The 21,600-nt window shown below is 45.0% G+C and overlaps 2 protein-coding genes across 4 annotated transcripts in view; both read right to left on the bottom strand.

Annotated features, from left to right (window-relative positions):
- The window catches only part of THADA (Thyroid adenoma-associated protein homolog), a 64,706-nt gene extending 58,532 nt beyond the window's left edge, over positions 1-6,174 (bottom strand). Inside the window, exons 1-7 of the mRNA XM_089561622.1 lie at positions 5,908-6,174; positions 5,142-5,239; positions 4,926-5,044; positions 3,401-3,546; positions 1,959-1,991; positions 1,271-1,319; positions 683-870 (exon numbers count right to left, since the gene is read on the bottom strand). Of these exons, the coding sequence (XP_089417748.1) occupies positions 683-870; positions 1,271-1,319; positions 1,959-1,991; positions 3,401-3,546; positions 4,926-5,044; positions 5,142-5,239; positions 5,908-5,983 (709 nt within the window). The 5' untranslated portion in view covers positions 5,984-6,174. The remainder of the gene's footprint in view (positions 1-682; positions 871-1,270; positions 1,320-1,958; positions 1,992-3,400; positions 3,547-4,925; positions 5,045-5,141; positions 5,240-5,907) is intronic.
- Positions 6,175-9,421: 3,247 nt separating this feature from the next.
- mv (lysosomal-trafficking regulator mauve) overlaps positions 9,422-21,600 on the bottom strand; it is an 86,826-nt gene continuing 74,647 nt past the window's right edge. For all 3 annotated transcript variants that reach the window (XM_089561621.1, XM_089561619.1, XM_089561620.1), the window contains 10 exons: positions 19,077-19,294; positions 17,049-17,228; positions 15,750-15,948; positions 15,154-15,293; positions 14,213-14,311; positions 12,473-12,606; positions 11,832-11,932; positions 10,641-10,797; positions 10,358-10,429; positions 9,422-9,611 (listed from right to left, as the gene is read on the bottom strand). In XM_089561621.1, coding sequence (XP_089417747.1) covers positions 9,497-9,611; positions 10,358-10,429; positions 10,641-10,797; positions 11,832-11,932; positions 12,473-12,606; positions 14,213-14,311; positions 15,154-15,293; positions 15,750-15,948; positions 17,049-17,228; positions 19,077-19,294 — 1,415 coding nt within the window. In that variant the 3' untranslated portion in view covers positions 9,422-9,496. The remainder of the gene's footprint in view (positions 9,612-10,357; positions 10,430-10,640; positions 10,798-11,831; positions 11,933-12,472; positions 12,607-14,212; positions 14,312-15,153; positions 15,294-15,749; positions 15,949-17,048; positions 17,229-19,076; positions 19,295-21,600) is intronic.

Below are 21,600 nucleotides of genomic sequence, written 5' to 3'. Positions count from 1 at the left end.
GGTGGCAGGTTGCAATGACATCGTAAGGTCATGTGACCTCTCTTGCCCAATAAGGGAATTTCATGACAGTGGGCAGGTTGCTACCTGCCACGGTGGCAGGTTGCGATGACATCACAAGGTCATGAACCTCTCTTGCCCCAATAATGGAATTTCACGACAAAGAAGCCGGAAATTTTTTGCGAGACAACAACCTAAATGCTATAGCGTTAACAAATTCATTATGTCAAGTGAACAAAACAGTGTTGCTACGCATTCATAGCCTCTTCATGACATCACTACAACATCACAATGTAAAACAAAATATACCAAGTCTTCCTCCAGAAAGCAACAATGTTCATGACACTAGCCAGTTTCAAAGCCAGGTACCTCATTTCATGGCTTTGTCATGAACTAAAGAAAAAAATAGTGCCAGTCTCCTCAAAGCATTCAAATAAAACTGCACCTGACAGTGCACCTGTCCCCGACCAGCACAGCGGGACATATCAAGCATAAATGTGCACACCTGACAGTGCACCTGTCACCAGACCAGCACAGTGGGACATATCAAGCAAATATGTGCACAGCACCAGACAGTGCACCTGTCACCTGACCAGCACATCCGGACATATCAAGCACATATGTGCACAGCACCTGACAGGCATAGCAGAACATATCAAATGTACGGCAGCTGCCAGATGCCAACCTGATCTGAGGAGGTGAAGCAGAGGTGGAAAGATCTCCTCCGTCCAGGCAATAAGCGTCTCAGCACAGGGCGTCAGTGTACAGTTTTTGCGCTGGCCCGTGGCAAATTGGACCAGCGTTCCAACAGCTTTGACCACTTTGGCGAGCAGTTGGTAGCAGTCTCCTATAACTTGTGTGTCCCCGCAAGAGCTTTGAGGAAAGAACAGGAACAAATTCTGAGTGAGCAAGTTTCGTCCAGGCAACAGCACCAATGCTTAAGAAAGACGACAAGGCACCATTTTAACAGCACAGAATAATTCGAACCAGACGAAAAGAAAGGAACACAACACAAGTATTGGCCTTCAGTCTAGCCTTAGTCAAAAAACATAACATCTATCATCGGAATGCAGCTGTCACAGCGGGTATGCCTTAGTGAATGAGTCACTGTGGCAGGTTGTCAGCAAAACGTTTAAGGGCTTCTTTATCGCACCGAACTGAGCAACACATTTAAATATACTTGCTTCAGAAGCAGTAGGGGCTAACAAGCCTCTTAACTTGCTAGTGAAGACTTTTGAGTTAGATGGACTAAGCATATGGCACAGGTACTTACTCAATCGTTTCCACACCACGGTTGAGCACAAACTTGAGGTAGGACAGCACTGGGTACATTAGAAAAAGAAAAAAAAAACATTAAAGGAACAATGCTTAGAAAAGCATGATTAAGAAGGGTTGAGAAGTTAATCTTTGTAGCAGGAGCTGCCCTAATAGGCTTGACAAAACTTCCTATGACTGCTAGTTGAGACAGGTGCAACAGTTCTGCCCTAAAATCCTGGGGGGATTTCCCTCTCTCCCCTCTGCCTCCTGCCAACTGGGGCTTCACACGGCAATGTTAATATCAGACACTTTCTGCGATAATGAAAGTTCCTTATGCAATGCATTAAAAAAAAGCACTTGATATCACCCCAGTTGGCTTGAAAAAAAATGGCTCGTGATGGCAGTAGTAGTAGCTGAATTTCATATTCTGACCTTCTCTAGCTCATAAAAGCTCCATTTTCTGTGAAAACAAACTCTTTGTCATCAGGACGCAATAATCCAATGATAAAAGGCTAACTGCAATCTGCCCTCAGGGTCTCTTTAATACTGGCACTCATAAATTGCATGGAAACCAATGTAACAGCAGAGCAAGATGCCCATGCTCCTGCGTTAGACTATCACCTACACTTTTCAACAAATAGCACCTGCCCCTCCATCCCCAACACGAACAGAAAAAGAGCAGCAACTGATAGCACAGTGCTTACCATTGGAGAGGACACGCTCCACCGACCTTATTCCTGCAATACAAAAATGTTTAGAGGCTTCTATTAGCACACGCATCAACAATGCAAACCACAAAGTAATTTTATATTAATTAGCTTGATTATAGGTACAAAAATTGCAGTTGGCATCAAAAACAACCCTCCTACTTCTGTTGGGATATCTTTAACACAATTTTTTTTCCCCTAGCCCACTCTTCTATCTTCCTGTCTCTTATGTTACCCTGACCATTCTCCTTTCTGTTTAAAGATGATATTTAGCTTTTCAAGATCAATGAAGTTTGCGTTTAAAAGTAACACCGTGAGCTATAAGGCGTGTTGTGATGGAGGGTTCCAGGTTAATTTCAACCACCCAGGTTTCTTTAAAGTGCACCAACACCTTAGTACCATACCCGCCAATGTCAAAATTCGGGAAACAACAAGGAAGAGGGGCAGAGGGATGCACGCATATGCAACATCAAGTTTCGAATCTCTAGGTATGAAATATTAACCAGTGGCTGCAGTCACTCTGGCTTCGGCCAGATAGCAAGCATGCGACAGTGATTACAGTTCACCTATCATGCATCCAGAGAGCTTTTATTTTTTTACGTAAATTAATCTGAGCAATGTCTAGCTCAATTTTCAGGAGAAATAAGATCACGTTTGTACACTCGGGAGGTTCGGCTGAAATTAGGGAGTATCCTGGACAATTCAGGATAGTTGGCAGGTGTGGTAAGTACACAAGCCGCGAAGCACAGCCACCACTGCTAGGTTCAAACCCTCAAACTTGTGCTCAGCCCTCAAACACCGTGGCCACCGAGCCATCACAATGAATTGGACATTTAGTAGTTAGCTTTAGTATTCCGATTCTAATACTCGCCAAAAGACAATTTCACAACAGATTGACAATGACAATGCACCGTCGCGGTGGCTCAGTGGTTATGGCGCTCGACTGCTGACCCGAAAGACGCGGGTTCGATCCCAGCCGCGACAGTGGAATTTCTATGGAGGTAAAATTCTAGAGGCCCGTGTACTGTGAGATGTCAGTGCATGTTAAAGAACCCCAGGTGGTCGAAATTTCTGGAGTCCTTCACTACGGCGTTTCTCATAGCCTGAGTCGCTTTGGGACGTTAAACCCCGCAAACCAAACCAAATTGACAATGCCAAATTTTATCATGTGTCAACCAAATGGGATATCCACACTTGTTATTTTGGTTTTAGCCAGCTCCCACCAATAATTGCGTCCCATAAAAAAAAAATTTTAAAAATAAGGCAGAGCAATTTATATGCTGCACAAAAAAATATATACAAATGCCTTCACGCCCTTACAGTGCAAAAAAAGACTTTTTAGAGAGAACAGCAGCTCCATATTGAATACAAGCAGGGTTAACTGTGTCAAAATGTTCATGTATCTTAGGTTGTGAGGAGTGAATGCACAGAAGACTCACCTAGTGGTTCAGAAAGACAATACAGAATGTTTTCTACACTGTGTGAAATCTTGCTCAGATCTGAATCACTCAGAAGAAGCGAATCCCTCAGTGCCACAGAGAGCTGGGGCAAGACAGTGGCAGACAAGAAACTGGCTCCAAGAACCCTGGAAGTGCAAAATAAGAGCGCTAAAGACACTGTAGACTAAGTAGAAAAATCGCTGAATATGATTCAGAGAGCACTGGAAAACTTTAGCTAACCATCATTGTACTCCTCATATAGTTTCCACCAAGGAACTGGTTCTAAACATGTACAGTCAGGCCGGAATGAAACGCGAACACGCATATGTCATACATTTCTGCTTTGCAGCGAGATATTCCTTTACAACCTATTTTCGATTATGCCTTTCAGTAGGCCCTTTACCCAGACACAAGAATCGGGCTAGTTGTACACTTCAGCTGAAAGTAGGCAGGTAAAATATTTTGTTTTCTTGACATGCTCTGTTCGCGTTTCATTCCGGCCTGACTGTACTTCCCACATGTAGTTTGCTCCTTTATGGCATAGTAATAATAAGCTGAAAAATTTTACTCTACAGCAACTCTGTACATCTAGAGACAATTCCAAGGTCTATTCATAACAATAACCGCAATCACAAGATGGTGTACCAGTTAAAAACAGCATTGTAGAAGCCGTGCAGTTTTTCTTTCTTATCGCACACTATCAGAGAATCCATCTGTTTACTATTCTTTACCAAGCTCTACAAGGGAATTGATGTGGCCAGTATTCTTTCATACCGCACTGCCTTCACTTGCTTTCCTTGGTAAACAAAGACTCTGTTGGGTTCCTTCTGTGAGAAGGCCACCAGTTGAGTATGTTTCGTGTTTACAGCCTGATGAAATTCTATATGACACTTCCGGTTCTCCCATACTGGTCATTGTAATTAATTGGCTTTGATTAGAAAGCATTCGTTTGCACTCAAAACCCTTCTCGAGCAGAATATAAACTATATAGAATATACAGAATAGTTATGAAACAACTATTCCCACATGCCTTCCTAAAGCGGCTTTACAAAGCTGAAATCCAGCTGAATGCAAGTGGATGAGCAGAAGCTTTCTCAAAGTTAAGTTCAAGCTGTTAAGATAACTATTCCAATCAGCTTTTAGCGGCATATTAAAGGACGAATGAAGCAAGTGATGTATCAAAGCATTTTGACAAGCTTTAGAATATGCAACAATATGGGTTAACTGTAACCTCAAACCTGGAAAAATGCTACTTTGCACCAGCCATAAGATGGACATATTTCAATGGAGCAAGGCATACCGCTATTTCTCTATCACTGTGAGACTGAACTAGCAGCAGTTGCTCGAGTGATCCAATCTGCAACTTCTACAGTACACAAATTACGAATATTAGGCATAGATTAGACAAGGTACAGATGTTGAAGCTGCCACATGCGAATGGTTTAAACATATCAAAGAATTCAACCGACATGCCAAACATAACGAGGTTAAAGGTACATGTAAGAAGCAAAATTACGAGGCTAACCTGAATGCGGCTTTTTTGACGTGCTGCCCATGGCTGGCATTGATGGCCACATTGCACAGCACCTCTACAGTCAGCTCTTGAAGAGCTACATCTTTGCATTGTTGGAGCTCTTGCTCAATCTGAAAGGTGAACACAGAGGCTTGGATTTCTGCTTTGATATCCACCTTGCCTTTCAAGAAAAAAAACACCATTCTTAGGAAGAATGAAAAATTATACCTTTTTGATTGCGGCTACTTGTTCCAAACCGTCAGAGCTGACAACTGTTTGGTACAGCTCTCCAAGAAGCGTACTGCTGGGGTTCTTTATAAGGAAGTCTGGGTAAAACGTCAGCAACACACCGATTACTGAAGTGTGCCGCGGAAAACCTTTCGCACGTTACAAGTCAAATACAGTGACATCAACTTTCCTCGTTCCCTGCTCGCTCCCGGCAATGCCTGCGATCGAACTCATGCAACAATTGTTCCTTCCGAGATCAAGCACATGTGTTTTGAAGAGTACATTTCGTCTTTGCAGAAACAAGATTTTCACAACGATCCAAGGTACATGACCACTGAAAAGGTATCGACGAATGACTACATAAGTGTGCCCGATCATTATGCACGGAACGAGCCAAAACTCAAAAGCACCTCCTCAGTGTTTGAACTGACAGAGCCGACGCTCCGAGGGCCGATCGACACTACAAGCTAACGCAAACGAAGTTAAATTTAAAGAATTTTTAATAAGAAATGAACTCAGGAAGCCACATGGCCTATACGTGCTCGCGAGTGCACACAGCAGCATACTGTGACGGCAGTAAGATTCACAACAGCCAAGGAAAACAAGAGACAAGCGCCCTCGATCCTCGAAAACAAGCGCACAGAGCATAATACCTGCCATTCCGGTAAGAAAATTGTCTTCACAGCAATCACTGGTAACGCACCAACGGCTCAGGATTGGCGCAGGGGGCGTACAAACAGAGCAAAAACATAGGAGCACAGCTTACCCTGTAGTCGGTCGAGCACATGCTGAGACGATTGAACCGGCACAGGCTTCGCAGTTTCGCCTTTTTTGCGGGCCATATCTCTTCAAGCAGCGAGAAGCTGGGAGGTGTCACACGAGTCACTGAAGCTGCGGTGGGCACTCATTTGGCTGAGATCCTCAGGAAATTTGCGAATCGCGTACAAATCGACTTGCCTGGCCTCCCATACGAGTGACGGCGAAGCAGTCGCGCACCATGTGCTCCGACATCGGGCGCAGGAGCTTGCGACGAGGAAAGTTGCGCCACCTGATTGGACATCCATGTGATTACAAGAAATGCTTGCCATGCACGACGGCAAAAATATATTAACCACAAAAAGCAAGTTCAAGCTTAAAAACACTGTGCAATTATTTTACCATTTATTTTAATAAATCACGCTTTAAGAATAATTATTTTACGTCCTCTCCTCGCGAAACCGAAACTTTACGAACCGCGCTACTTTCAAACGCGAGAATGTAGATCAGTGATTTTTGCTGGCCGAATTTCGTTTTGTATAAATTTGTTAGCGACTTCGAAAGCTTTTTGCCGTATTCAGTGTTCGATAGAGGCGGAGCATAATCGTATTCTTCCAACGTTTTTTGCCCCCTTTATTCGCGACTACGGCATCCAAAAGTCCCAAACCGCCGAATTCAGAGGCTTGGGAAACTTCCTTCAGCTTTGTACACACGCACTTTGCATCTTCCAAGTACGGCTCTGACATAAGCCGTGACAGTATTGTTATTTCAACCATGGGAGATCTTGTGGGTGAAATTCAGTACTGCGTCAAGTAAAACAAGCCTGAAATCCCTCTTTGGCGACTATAACCCGGGGTTCCTAAATATATGGCACTTTGTTCCAATTTCCATATGGCCAGCTCTGGGAGATGCTTCAGTTCCAATGTTAGTTCCCATCTGTCATCAGAACTCGCCACGCAAATAATTAATCAATAGCATTAGATTCGTACAAATCCTCATATGCCTTCTGTAAGCGAGGGCTGAACCATGGAGTGAATATAGTGGAGCAGGATGGAGGCAGCAAGGAACTATGATGAAAGAAAACAGCTCTTAGCAAGCCATGTTCAACTGCAAACGCCCTCTGTCCTATACCCATTAAAAGCTATTTCTCTCTTTTTAATTAATCATAGTGGTTCTCATTGCATTTTGCATTAGAGATCGTAATTGTAGCAGGGACTATATGTATAGATACTGAGCAGAGTTCAAACTCTCTCACATCTTAATTACAAGAAAATTAGACGGTACTTAATGCATATTCAAGTGAACTCAGCTGGTGGGTTTGCATATAAATGCAAACAATTAGAATTCTCATCTCGATGCTCTGAGTACAATTAATTAGTGAGAAGTGAGATGGGTACCGAAGCGTGTCCTGTATTATCGTGGTTGCAAGTGCACCTTAAAAATGTTATCTTGTTATATTCAATTTAGGTTCCTATACATTTTGTCTCAAATTAAATTGGCAATTTAAATTTTGTTTCCGTTACCCTGTGTGCAAAACTATGTCGGGCATATAGGATAAATATATCCTCTGCATAAAAATATATAGAGGATGCATACAGTAAGATATATCAAGATGACGAAGAGAAAAAAACGAACAAATTTAGGGGACCTTAATTGTATTACGGGGATGTTGAGAAATGAGATAGCATCATGCTGCACGCCACATAGGCCGAGCCTGTGTAGCTGCCAATACTCTATCTTGAGTGATATAGTTTCGTGGATCACCCTCTCCGCTTGAGGCATTTTTTACTATGGTAGACACGCGGCGTTGATTGTGGCTCCAGATTCCAATCCAATGCGTGGAGGAGCTGACACCGCACACAGCCAAGCGCAGCTGCCAACTGCCGTCGAACCCGCCACCGTGCTCGGCCATGTAACGTGACCGACGCACCTGGAAACTCTGCCATGTCACATAGTCTCCTCGGCCATGTAACGTGACCGACACACCTGGACACTCTGCCATGTCCCATAGTCTCATAACTTCACACACCCTGGTGACCAATCAGCGTTCACTCATGTCACCTGCCAGTGCATGTGCCAACTCTGCCCATGTCATGTGGTCTCACAAGACATCACACACACCCGTCGACCAATCAGAACTCCGACCATGTCACGCGACTTTGTGGCGCCATCACTGTTTCGACCAATCAGTGAATTTTATGACTAACCACGCAGGATTTTTTCAGGAATGAGGCTTGTAATGCTATTGTATTAAATGCATAGAAGAAATAGCCGATGTGGCCCGAGAAGGGTTCAGGCCAGAAGCGGTGTAGGACTGGCACCAGCTTTGCACTAGGGGAACATTTCGGCCAGGGATGCCGATGAGCTGTAGGGGCCACTAGCTGTGCTCTGTTCCCGTTTTCCCAGTGTGCCCTCGGTGCACAGAGGACTTCGGCAGTGACACCCCACTGGCCTCCCAAGTGGCACCAAACCTGCTTGAAGAACACAGCGGCTATTTCCAGCCAGCACTTAATGTCCCACCAGGCATTTTGTCTGGATAAAGCTTTCTTTATCTTCTTCGTTTGTATGTATACGTTTGTTTATTCGTTTTTGTTTAGTAAATTTTTTTCAGCCAATGGTGAAGCTTGTTCTCATCACATATGTGCAGTGTCATTCATTTCATGTGTGCAAACCATGACACCTAGTCAGGTGATGTGCGATACCACTTTCGTCACAGCGTCATAACAATTTTGCATTGCCTACTAAACAAAATAAAACGGTTATTAACTGGTCCTTGCCATGATAAAGCCAGTTATGGCATAACGATAGAGAAGTCCCAATATCTGTGTTCAAAGTTTTTTCTTGTAACACAGGTATACAAAGAGTATCTGCTTTGATATATAAAAAATCGCATCCCCCGTGTCTGTTACGCGGGCAGACAACAGGAGTGTCACCAGATATGTTATCACACGACATGCATGTCACATGATTATGTACAGGGTTGGTCAAAAGTTCCCAGGCCACATGGTCCGCTTTTAATCGGTATATCCTGGCACTTGAGATTCCGATAAAGCTATCAAGGTTCTCAGATGGTAGAACGATCCTTCTTCTATTTTCTACAGATATTTTGAGCTTCGAGGGTATCTCAACTGCCCGGCTATGCTGGTCAGAAGCAAACCCTGTGGCCTTGGAACTTTTGATTGACCCTGTACGACAGACTGTGATTATTTCCTGTTCCTTCTCTCTTTCCTCTTTAGTTCCCCTCATTCCCTTCCCCTGTGCAGGGTAGCCAACCGGAGTCCTTTCTGGTTAACATCCCTGCCTTTCCCTCTCTCTCTATCTATTTATCTATCTGCACATATCACAGTGACATCAAATTATACATATAAGGCATAAAATTGCATAGTGCAGAATCGTATGATACACCATGTAATGGTATGCCACTGATATCCAGCACTGCTACACTGGTTCACCAGCTGTGATCTGCCACCATACACACCAGCTTTCAATTACGTCGTGATGCGATGAAGCACACAGTTATTACATAACATTAACATCTTTATTCATCTGTAATAAAATTAGTGCAACTGTGAGATGATGCAGACTAGGTGCTGTGCTGTTTAGAGCAGCACATGGAAGCGCGGGACACGGCTGCTGTCATTCGCCTCCCAGGCGAACACATCGCCTTGGCTGTCGACAGCGTACAGATGCTGCTGGTCCTGAGAGTAGGCCAGGCTGCACGAGGAGAACACCCCAACCAACATTAGCACGCTACCACACAGAGGAAGGCATGCCAAAGGTGCCAGCAAACTACTTTAGACTGAGACTTATGTACTACCACAGTAGTTCTCAGCAAGAAATGTGCTCAAACTCACTAAAGGTCATTCGGAAAGTCATGGAAAGAACTTAGCTTGCACCACAGACATACACAGAACCAAAAAGCAATTCAGGAAATAATGCACCTGTTCATTTAGCTACATCTGTGCACTGTTTCACTAAATTGCCATATCGAAGTTCTTAAACCACTGCCCTTTAAATAGAAACTATTTCCAGTAAAGAAGTGGGTTTACATCACAGATATACGTGGGTAGAATAGCACTCCAAAAAAGTAACGCATCAATTCACTCCGGTACTTCACCTATGCTTTGCTTTACTACATTGCAACAGTGAACGTCTTACACTACTACCCTTGAAATGCAGGTGCTTCCTAGTAAAAGCGATTCCTTTCCCCAAATACAGCATGTCCCCTTGAATCACGATTCCACTCACACTCCTGACTTGAATAACAACTGGAGGTTGCGCCTTGTGACCCAGTAAAATAATTTTAAAAAATATGCAACAAGGTTCACTACAGAGAGCTGCAAGCCCTCAGCAAAGCTGTATAAGGTGGTATACAAGGCTGTTTGCTGTACAGGACATATTCAGTTTCAGAGAATTTCTAAACGAACTCGAACCTTTGTTCCCCCCTTGTGACTGCTCACCTGATGATGCGGAAGGTGCACTTGTCAGAGCAAATGTCTTGTACCGGACTCAAGTCCCATGAGCTCCAGAGCCTGCACAAATTATGGGAGCAAGTTAAAAATTATATGCAACGGTGTGAATATTAAGGACAATGCCAAACGTGCCCACGCTGATATCAGAACAGACACAACTTCCTGCATTTGGAAGAAAAGCGCCCAGGCACCATCCTTCCCTAGGTGTACTTCCCAAGCTTCCCAAACGCAGACAAGGATAGTAGCATCCAACCAACCAACTGCTACGCACCGAATGCGTCCATCCGCGCAGCCGGCAGCGAGAACGTTGATGGAGGTGCCCTCCGGTGCAGCCGAGTAGCAGATGGCTTCAATGGCCACCTCAGTGCTCAGCTGTCCCACACGGGCCCCGTTGATGGTGTGAACCTGGAGGCAGCTGCCCTGAGAACCTGCAACACAGGCGGAGGAGGATGCTTCAACGGTGTAGAGGCACAGCGTTCCCGGCGACAAAGCAACACTCCGCTAACAAACAAAGAATTGCGCAAAGAGACTAAGCAGCCTTTCTGAACTGCTGCAGCAAATATAAAAACTTATTCCACCCCAAGACAGCCAGATTAGGAAGGTCATTTGATCGAGTGAGTTAAGGAGGATATTCTGAGTTGCTTATCAACTTACACCAAAAAATAGCACTAGTTTGATAAGTTCGAAGGAAACACCCTCAAGGTCAAGCAGATCACTGAACGATCACAGCCTATGCTTTACCTTCAAATATGAAGACCTGAGAAAGCAATGTACTAGTTTTTATTTGTGGTTACATACAGTTGTGCTCAGGTAAACATCATTTGTACTTCCTTGTTAGGAATCTACTCCATATTCAACAGACATTAAACAGACTGCATTACTATTACTATAAATTTTCCTACAATGCTTGCTACCATAGTTTTCTATCAGTGCCTGTTCATCAGCAACATGGCTGACATATTTCTTGGCATCCCAGTTTAAAAGAAAGGAATGTGTTCACAACTCCAACCAATAAATGGCTCAATTATGCAGTTTTAGTCTCTGTTCCAATGTCTTGCCTACATTAACTGTTTCAAGTACATCACTAATAAATATGCATGAGGAATAGCTGACAGCATAATGGAGGACTGTTTGAAGAAAAGTGTAATGTCAGTTTTGAGAATAGAATTCTCTTCATCAGGGCATGCGAGCAATTTCTGAAGACTTTTCTTAACTATATCAGCACTATTCCTTGATGGTAACAACAGCACTATTTCTCGATGGTTCCATTACGAAGAAGAATGATGGCATTCAGTGAAGGCAAGATAAAAATATCACCCAAAAATTTTGCCACATTCCTAGTTCCAATAATACGGGCCTTGATGCAACAATGTTCAACACTACATTTATGCCGACTTGAGCTATGCTCAGCGAAGACGAAGCTAGAAGTGCAGATTCTCAAGAACACGCAACACTGTCCCACCTTCAGCTGCCTGCACAGTGGCGATGTCGCCCAGGGTGCTGCTGATGCAGGCCAGCACAATGGGAGAGCTCCCCCTGACCACTGTGCGGACGTACTCCAGCCTGTAAGAAAGAACCAACGTCCCTTCTTCAGCTAAAAATCAAAACGTTTACTTACACCTTCACTCATCAAACAATCAGTGCAGGGCACAATATGACTGCAGTTGTCAACTTTCAGTCACTTGGCGCTGTATGCAAAGGAATTCAACCGCGTTATGCCTGCCAACTTTCACAAATCTGACCATGGTAAAACCGCAATATCTGGCCAAGTTATTCGAATATTGAGTTTATGGTGTCGGGAAAACAGTTCAAAGGTGCCTTCATCACTTCCTTCTCTGTCATTCATTGTGTAGACGGTCACATTCGAATGTTAAAGAGGAATTCAACCAGCGGCATTTTTTTTTTTTTTTTCATAGTGTTACACACCTAATGGCCACACCTATGAAACCTGTCCTGTCACCTATTCTGCCTTTTTTTCTGCCTTTCAATTTTCATTGAATACTCAAGCTTCCACTGTGACTGAACCAGTTTCAACAGCCTCCACTAAGCCCCTACAAACTAAAATGGCGGTCACCACAGAGCGGACAGACACGCAATCGCTACCTGTTCAGGTCCCAGGCAATGCATGATCCGTCACGGCTGGTCGTGACTATCAGCCCGAAAGCCATGCAGATCTCGACCCTTGTGATGGCATCTGTGTGACCCAGAAGACAGGTGGGCTGCGAAGAGTGCTCCACCTGGTAAAGGAAACCAAATAAAAGTTACAAAATCTTATGTGTTGTCTCACAGTGTCAACAGAATGACAGCCTCACACAGGAACCTAACTTATATGCCCGACTTATTTGCATTGTAAATCTCATAAGTGGCCATTTTATTGAAAGTGTCCATCAGGCCAAGATGAAGGATGTGAAAAAAATTCATGGCCGATTCGCGGATTAGCATCAAATGTGAAATGCTGGTGTGTAAATTATTACAAATTAATGCTATGTATATTATCACTGCCTAGTAAGCACATAAAGCATTAGGGAGTGATTTGCTTAACAGTTTGCACTGAACTTTCCTGTGGGCCAAATTCAATGGAGACTTTGTTTATACTGTCGCGTTCGGTTTAGTGGCACATAAGCATCTGAGGCTGTTATGTGCCACGTTCATACTGTGTGACCATATCTACAACAGCATTATTTGATGTCTTTATGAATGCCACTGATTGTGACCATGGCTATTCTTTTTCCTGATAGAACTTAATTAAATAATAAAGATATTTTTACCGCACAAGCTACCAGTTCAACTCCACCACTCAGAGGCTCCTTTAGTGCACCTTGGGCATGGACAGATTTTCACAGCTCCGCTTCCTTGTTTGTTTTGGTTGCATCAGCTTTCAGTACCAAGCTACCAAATGTTTAGAGTTGTTCGTTTTCGGGTAAAACCTGGTTTTACTCGGTTTTTGCACCCCGAACGTGTTCCTAAAATATCGGGTAAAACCCGATTTTTCCCAATTTTTGAAACAATTGTGCCCACGGAATTGCTGTGCCTCCAGTCTCAGACAAAGAGGAAAACCAGTTGACATTGTGGAAACTGGGAGGTGTACTCGATCCGTTCCAGAAGCGGCTGCTGAGTCAGTCGTTTGATGACTACCGACCCCTCTTTATTTCCGTGATGGACGATGTAGGCTCGCTTCGCGAGGAGTTTAAGCAGTACTTGCTGGAAGCAAGCCCCACAAATGAAGGTGTTCAAGTGATGGACTACTGGAACGACACAACTGTGCGTTACCCAAGGCTAGCAAATGCAGCGTTGTCATCATGTGCCTGGCTAATGGCAGCTGTGACGTTGAGCGAACGTTCTCTCAGCTAAGGTACCTGCAGAGACCAGACAGGTCTCAGATGGAAACCGAGATGTTGTGCATGCAGATGATAATGTATGTTAATACAGACGTGTAGAACTTCGATGACCAGCCCTCGTGAATAAAATGTTTCTTTTCTCAAAACTGACCGTTGTTATCACTGCAAGTAATAATTAATTACCAAAGAAATGCCAAATTTTGCAATACTTTCTTGAAAGCAGCCCAATATATACCCCTAATTGTTACACACCGGTTACAGCAAATTGAATAAATTATTAGTTTGCAAATTTAACCCGATAAAAGCCGAATTTCGGAGATTTTCCACGAAAAACCCGATTTCTCCCCTATTATCAAGCCGAAAAATAACGCCAGATTTTTACCCCCCGAATTTGAAAAAATATAAAACCCGAAAACGAATAACCCTACATATGTTATCTCTCAGCAATTCACGCTTAAAAGACTTTTACACTCCTACTGACTTTGCTGCAGCACACACGTCGTACCTTTGAATTATTGAGCTTGATTTCGTGGGCAGTCAGGAGACCCGAAGCGTAGCCCACGAAGACGAGGGGGCAACCAGGGGCTGTGGCACATATCGACACCTGGCGTATTAATGAAAATAATAATATTAACAACGTGCATTCAATCCAAGTACAGATCATTACATAAAGTTACCAAAAGCCATAAACAACCCTGTGGGGTGATAACTGACAGAAGCAGCATTTGTGGGCAATATATTTGTAAAATATGCCACAGTATACAGTAAAACAGCCATCTATACAAGGAAACAAACAAGAAAACAAAAACTGGTATGGTTTTAACACAGTTAAACCAAGCAGACACATGAAATCATGTGATTAAACTGGTTGGCTCATGGTTTTGCTTAGCTGGGTTGTCAGCATGCCTGGCGACAATATTATACTTCGGATTTAAGCTCTGGTCGAGGTTAAGCCGGTCTGATCAGTGCTCATCGCAGATGGAAGTTGATGAAGACGATGACGTGCAATGCACAGCGCGAGAGTGAATTGCAGTTTAACACAAGGAGTGATTGACAGCGGCGATTGCATAGTGCTCTCGTGCAGTGGCCAGTGAAACTGATCTGCCCACCCCGCTGCAGGTCCAAAACACAGTCGCAGCATTTTTAATTTTATTTCTCTAAGTTCACAAAAGTCCGCCTCAAGGTCACCTTCCCATTGGCTACAGATGATGTGACAATCCTCTGAACTAACCTGAGGTTACCCGAATTACTCTGAGACTTCAAACAATTTTTTTTTTATTGGAACCATGTGAAGAAGTGCTTTCACCCTAAAATGGAAGAGCCCAAAGAGCCCACATGTACTTTTGAGATACTCATCAATGTATCTGAGATCTCATCAATGCTCGTTCAGCGACTTCAACATCTTTAGCAATGCCCTGTCACTTATCAGCACAGCAGTCCACTTACCATGTCACCGGGGCACGGCGAAAGCAGTGGCTGTGCTGGCTCGTCCTTTTGCACTTTCAGCCGAACAAAGCCGTCCGCATGCTGCCAGGACACCAGAGCCGTGCTCTGGATGTAGGTCTGCAGAGCAGCCTTTGCCCCGCCTGGGGGAAGAAAAGGATGCGTAAGGTTACTACAGCTCAACAACTTCCCAATGCTTGTTCCCAGCTAAGTAGGGAAACTAACCTTTCTCAAACAAAGCACAACATACATGAAGACTAAATCCTAAAATTTATAAAAAGACTCTCGTTAAGACGAACTTGGTTACGACGAATTCTCGCTTAAGATGAACAATGTCAGACCATTTGGTTGGTTCCCATAGGTTCCCATGAAATGGACGCACCAATTCTCGGACCACGTGAGTCTGCAGACGCAGACATGCATTTGAGCCAGCGGTGGCGTGTCCTTGGCACTTCTGTCTCCGATAGTGCAACTAACTCGCTTATGCCAAAGAGCACATCACTGCAATATACTGCATGAAGGGCATGCAGTATCACTGAAGGGTATTCCGGTTATCAGTTCAATGCAAGTAGGCCTAGCTCCGTCAAGCTGTGACCCACCGGAGGCTTGGCTGTAGGTGAGTAGCAGGCAAGAGTGGGCAGGCAAGCCCCACACATCGTTGGTCCGAAGTGAGGCCAGGTGGCTCACAGGGCCCTGGTCCTTCTGGGTGGAGCGTCGGAGCACCAGGCGGGGCGGGGGCTCACTCGGACTCCCCACGTAGCTGCCCCATCGCAGTCCTCGCACCTCAGCCATTGCCACCTGCGCCATCATGCAAACGGGGATAGCAGTGTTTTACACCGACAGCTAAATGGCCTACATTTATGAAAATTCGCGTGCAGCGTAGCGCTGCAGTGCCCTCTAGTGGCCACACCGCAAACCACTGAGTGAAGAAGGATGAAGAGGAGAAGGGAAGCACACCTCAAGGCAGCAACATGGAGAGGCAGAGGGCTTCCCATGACTTTTCTTTCTCTTCTCTCTCCTCACGATTACAAGTGTGACCAAGCTTGCCTGCCCGAGTGTTTGCACTTCTGCAGTGTTTTTATTCTGCATAACAATTAGCATTGCTTCACAAAATGGAATGTGCAACTGGACACTGTTGTTCACAGTGTGTTCATCAATGGTGCACGAACTGAAAGGAGTGCAGTAGTAAAGCTACTTTCACAATTTTTTAGAGGGCACTGGCGTTCCGGAATAGTGATGCAGTAAGGTCTCGATGATACGAACATGACTGGTACAAATATCGGGATGGTATAAATTTGTAAAATTTCTCAGCCAGAGTCCATTGTGTACAGTGGGCAGAATTTCGGATGTTCTGAACACACTCCCGCGCCGCTACGAATGACATGAACACGTGACCTGCGACCGCACCATCGAGCACTAAGTGCTGCGAGTATATCGCTGACGCAGCAATCACTAGTAATTCAGTACACAACGCAAGCAGTGTTGGGTGACACACAGCCTGCACGTCACCGGTATCGCGATAGCCTGTCATGCTGTACGCACTCCGAGTAGGTAGGCACCATGGTCGCATGGCTGTAAATAAATCCTGCCAGCCCTAAACAGACCTGGGTGAATATATCTCTCGTGCTTACGCATACGGATTTTGTTCGCTTTAGGTGGTAAAAAATTTCAGATGAAACGAATATTTTTCACGATCCCGTGAGAATCTTATCATAGGATTTCTAATGTAGTAGGTACATTTTGAAAGCAGAAATAGGTGACTGCACTCGATTTAAAACCAGACAAAGGCCGCGGCATTTGCTACTTTTTGGAGCAAAAGAATGCACCCATTTTAGCTGTGCCCATTTGGACATCTCCACTTACTGGATACTTACAAAATATCAGCCCAGCTGACTTGCCTGAGCTGAGGCAGAGCCTGCAGCGTTGCGCTGGCTCTCAGCCAGGCTGAGAGTCACCAGCGGATGAGGGCTGCTGAACAGCTGCTTGGGCATCTGGCCGTACGTGCGGATCATGGTCTCCAGCGCCTTCTGGGACACCACGTCGTGGGTGACCGAGCTCACATCCACACCATAGTATGTCTGCACGGTGGGAACACAGACAGCATAGCTCAGTAAGACGAGCTGTTGGACAAGCGGGTTTGCATTTTCAGGCATAGCTAGAGCACAAAAAACAACATGCACAAGAGAGCACGCATAAGGTATGCAGCGCAGTGTCTGTCCTTGTCATATGTGCCATCTCTAGTGAACATATCTTGTCAAGCAGCAGCTACTGTAATTGTACTGCAGCTACTGTAGTTGTATCAGACAACACAACTGAAATGCAACACAACTGTAATGTTAGAAAAAAAAATAAATAAATACCGTATAAACGTGTGTAAGGGCCGCACTTTTTTTTCCAGATTCGGGGGCCAATTTTCGGGGTGCGGCCCATACACGCGACGTACGAAAAAAAAAATTTTTTTTTAAAGCAAAAACACACCAATCAGGGAATGAGCGGCATTTATTCTACGTTCAGTCGTCACTCACGGAGTATTTCAACTCTGAGCTGGTGCTGTGCTCTGGTGCACGCTCATCCCAAAGAAGCCGCGCAGCATGTCCGCTGTCAACGCGTAGCGGTTGTTCCGCATTTCCATCACATAGCAGAGCAGCTCTTCTTCCAGTTCAGGAAACTCGCATGGCTCGCCTCGGAAAGCGCGCTTTTTGCAGCTTGTTTTTCTCAATGCACCCGCTTGATTGCACGATCATCCGACGCACTTATCGGCGAATTCCCTGTCCGCCGCACGCTTGCCGCATTCGAGAGCTAACTCCCAGCCATGTAACTGATAAGGTGCTTGCCCACCGTGCTAAAACTGCATTACCCGGCGGCAGTAGCACGCGAAAGCCACAACTACGGTGAACACGCTAACACGCCATAAAAGGCTGGAGCTGGCGATACTGATGCTGATGTAGATAAGGCATGGAGGAAGGAAAGAAAGATGCCGATGTAGATAACGCAAGGAGGAAGGAAAGATAACGGGAAGTCGCGGGGGGGGGGGGGGGGAATTGCCGATGATGATGGCTGCGGCCTCGGGTGCCATCCATAGACGGTTTTTGGAAGCTCTTGTGCGCGTGCTTGGCCTCCGTGATCAAGTGCTCCGCGATTGAGCGAACCATTGTCCACAGCCGGAGCCGATCGCGGAGGCCACGGCGCGTGCAATTTAGAAGGCTATTCCCGCCTGGGTCATGGAAAGTTTGGGTGCGGCCCTTACACGGATTTATTTTTTTTTTAAGATTTCCTTCGGGAAAACGGGTGTGGCCCATACACGGGTGCGGCCCTTACACGCGTTTATACGGTAACCCTGAAGCATCACAAATGTTCTGCTTAGGTGCTAAGAAAAAAATAAGAAAGAATGGCTTCTCAACCTGAAACGAGTACTACAAAGCCATCTTATCTTTAGCACAATTTCTCCGATAGTAAAGTGATATAATAAAACATACCCATATATAAATGCACTACATTACGGTGACAAAGCGATACAGCAGGCTACCACTTAGTGACTCTCACTGAATGGTGGTGAAAGCAATGCAATTCACTTTGCAATGCATAGAGCATCTTGCGTAAAGAACAGAGTTGAACAATACAAGAGCTTCCCTGATGCGACTGAGCACTTGATGACCTCTCAAGAACTGGACTCAAGAAAGCCCCCACTGAAATCGGCGCTTCAATATGTGTGCAATATTCACCCGGTTTAAAGGCTGCACAACGGAAGCAGGCAAGTTCTACAATTCACCTTCGCATGGAGGGCGTGCAAAACACTGGAAGATAATGCGCCAATGTGTCTCGATTGTGGCTCGCGTGCCACAGAGCAACATTTGTTCCTAACAGCATGCGCATGAAAGCATTGCGCAACTCAAATCTATGAAAAAGAAAAGAACTGGGGGACTGACAGCAGGGTGGAAGACATTGATGGCTTCTTCAGCAGCCTTCCCGGTCTGCTTGTAGCCAAAGACCAAGTCGATCCAGTGGCCCAGGTGCTCCGTCACGTAGTCCGACTCCAGGACTTGTCGGTGGATCAGGATGAACAGGCGAGGGTCTCCCCGACACCAGGAAGGGAGTTGCACATCGGAGACGTACTCTCCTGTCTGCCGCTTACCAAAGTCAAAGCCTGCACAGAGCATCGATAGATTGGTATACACTATAGTGATGATACTTCATTTTACAAGTTTAAGTCATTGAGCTAATTACCATTCCACATAGGATGCTATAAAGTGTGTCTTAAATACGTACGTTGTATACACTCACAGCTATCTATGCATTTCAGAGACAGACCCCATTCCATTACCGAAGACTGTTCAATAGCAAGATAAATAAGTGAAACAGACTTTATTTTTACAAGCTGAGGATACAGCTGATCTATAATGAGGAACTTTGGACCAGTTCCGACCACCCAAGACTTGTTAATGCAAGCTGTTATTTAAGAACACAAGCATTTTTGTCATTTCAGTTCCACCAAAATGCAACAGCGACAGATGGGATTTAAAGGCAGGAATTCATGCTCATAGCCAGTGAACCACCATAGGAACACAAGGCACATGAGCATCTATTATACTCCGTTTCATGCATCAGGTGCAATGCTGCCTATGTCTGCGGTCAAAGAGCAGTGCATTCCTTGTGGTGAGCAATAAATAATAAATTCTTTGCCTGCAGGCTTATTACTTGACAAATTTGTCATGATCTTGATTAAATGCGCTCTTACTGCTGTCGAAGCTTTGTCACTTTCCTGTGCCTTATACCACTAGGTCGCAAAACAAGTGCGGAGTAACGTACCTCCCTTTACATTTTCACGCAGACTATTTTCGTACCATTCACAGCATTGCATCTGATGCATGAAACAGAGTATAGTATCAATTCTACAGACAAAAAGATAAGGAAAACCTGCGCAAGAAATAAGTAACAGTTTTTGAAACTCCTGTGCTGGTCACCAAATTTTTTCGTACCACTTTGGGAGAGCTGTATGAGTGCGTGCTTAGAGTGGCCATACCATCGCATCATGTTGATAAAAGGGAAGAGATTATCAGCATTCACCACCCATATAGCCTCAATGAACATCAACTCCTTCTCATCCTGTAGAACATGTGCAAAAGCACCAGAAAAGTGCAGACCTTGCGTCTAATATACAGTCTAGCCTGGTGATAACGAAGTCGGCGGGAATCGGAAATCACTTCGCTATATCCGCTATTTCGTTATATGCGGACTACGGAAAAAAAAATGCAAACATCGGCATACCGATTTATTGCCGCTGAAAAGTCGTCCAGCGTCCCCTGAACACGTTTTGCGAGTGCGGACTTCGCTGAGGCGAAGCGGTCACAAAATATAAAAAGAAGCGGAACAAGACAGGAAACCGTGATGGCGTCAATGCGGGCGTCAATGCGGGCAGAAAACAAGTGACAATGGCGTCACGCGCGATCTCAGTAGCGTTCGCCGTGCTCCCAACCTGGAACAGTGCAACACTGCGCTCAGTTGTCCGTTCACCAGCTAGATCAAGTCGAATAACTCTGTCCTTATAAACAGCATACAACGATCCGCGATAACGATAAAAATGAGCCACGCTTCCAACATGCACAATGCTGCCGCGCTTTCTCCCTGCCTTGCGCACCGCGGCACCGACATAAAACAAAGCGCGCGCTGCCACACCTCCTGCAGACTGCAGACTGCAGTCCAGCCGTGGCGCCGACTGCCTGGGAGAAATAGAGAACCGCGATTGGCCAAGACGGCCGCTCTCTGTGACGTCATCGAAAAAAAAAATTGTCTCTGTTTTTTTACATTTTTCTCCTGCGCGGCGTGCTCTACCGCTCTACGCCGTGACGCCGTTCAAGGACGGCGCAACACGAGACCGGCGTGCCATGCGATACAGTGAAGCAACCTTTCGCTCCGCAGGAGAGCAGACGACGCCACGAAAGGACGCCGTCAGCCGAATTTTGCTCTTATTTTCGCGGAAAAAATCGCCTCAAGGACGCAAAAATGTGTTGATTGGCAGATTATTTTTCGGTTGGTATTAAATCTCTTCGTTATATCCGCTGACGCGCTCTTATTTACTTCGTTAAAACCGGACCCAAAATGTATTGAAAATGCAAAAACGGGAATGGGAAATTGAAATCCCTTCGTTATAACCGCTATTTCGCTATAAGTGGCTTCGTTATAAACGGGCTAGACTGTATGACTTTTCTTTTGCAAGATACTAAATGAATATGTGGTACAAACTGCCTAATTATATTCCACTCTGTGCTTAACTTCAATCAGCTAAGGCTTTCTTCATGGAGCCCCTAGCATAGTAACCTTTCTTTCCCCATTTGCAAAGATTCTTTCATGGTAGTATACCCGTGAAAGACTCTTCCAGGGGCCGGTTCTGTCCCTGCGTGAAACTTCAGGCAAAGTTGCACGACCAGTAAAGCTATTAAAATATACTGTGGT

Source organism: Amblyomma mixtum, chromosome 9, assembly GCF_055824585.1.
Source record: "Amblyomma mixtum isolate Tamu chromosome 9, ASM5582458v1, whole genome shotgun sequence".
In the NCBI taxonomy this organism is placed as follows: Eukaryota; Metazoa; Arthropoda; class Arachnida; order Ixodida; family Ixodidae; genus Amblyomma; species Amblyomma mixtum.
The sequence above is the reverse complement of the archived record's forward strand: the minus strand, read 5'-3'. Positions and strand labels throughout refer to the sequence as shown.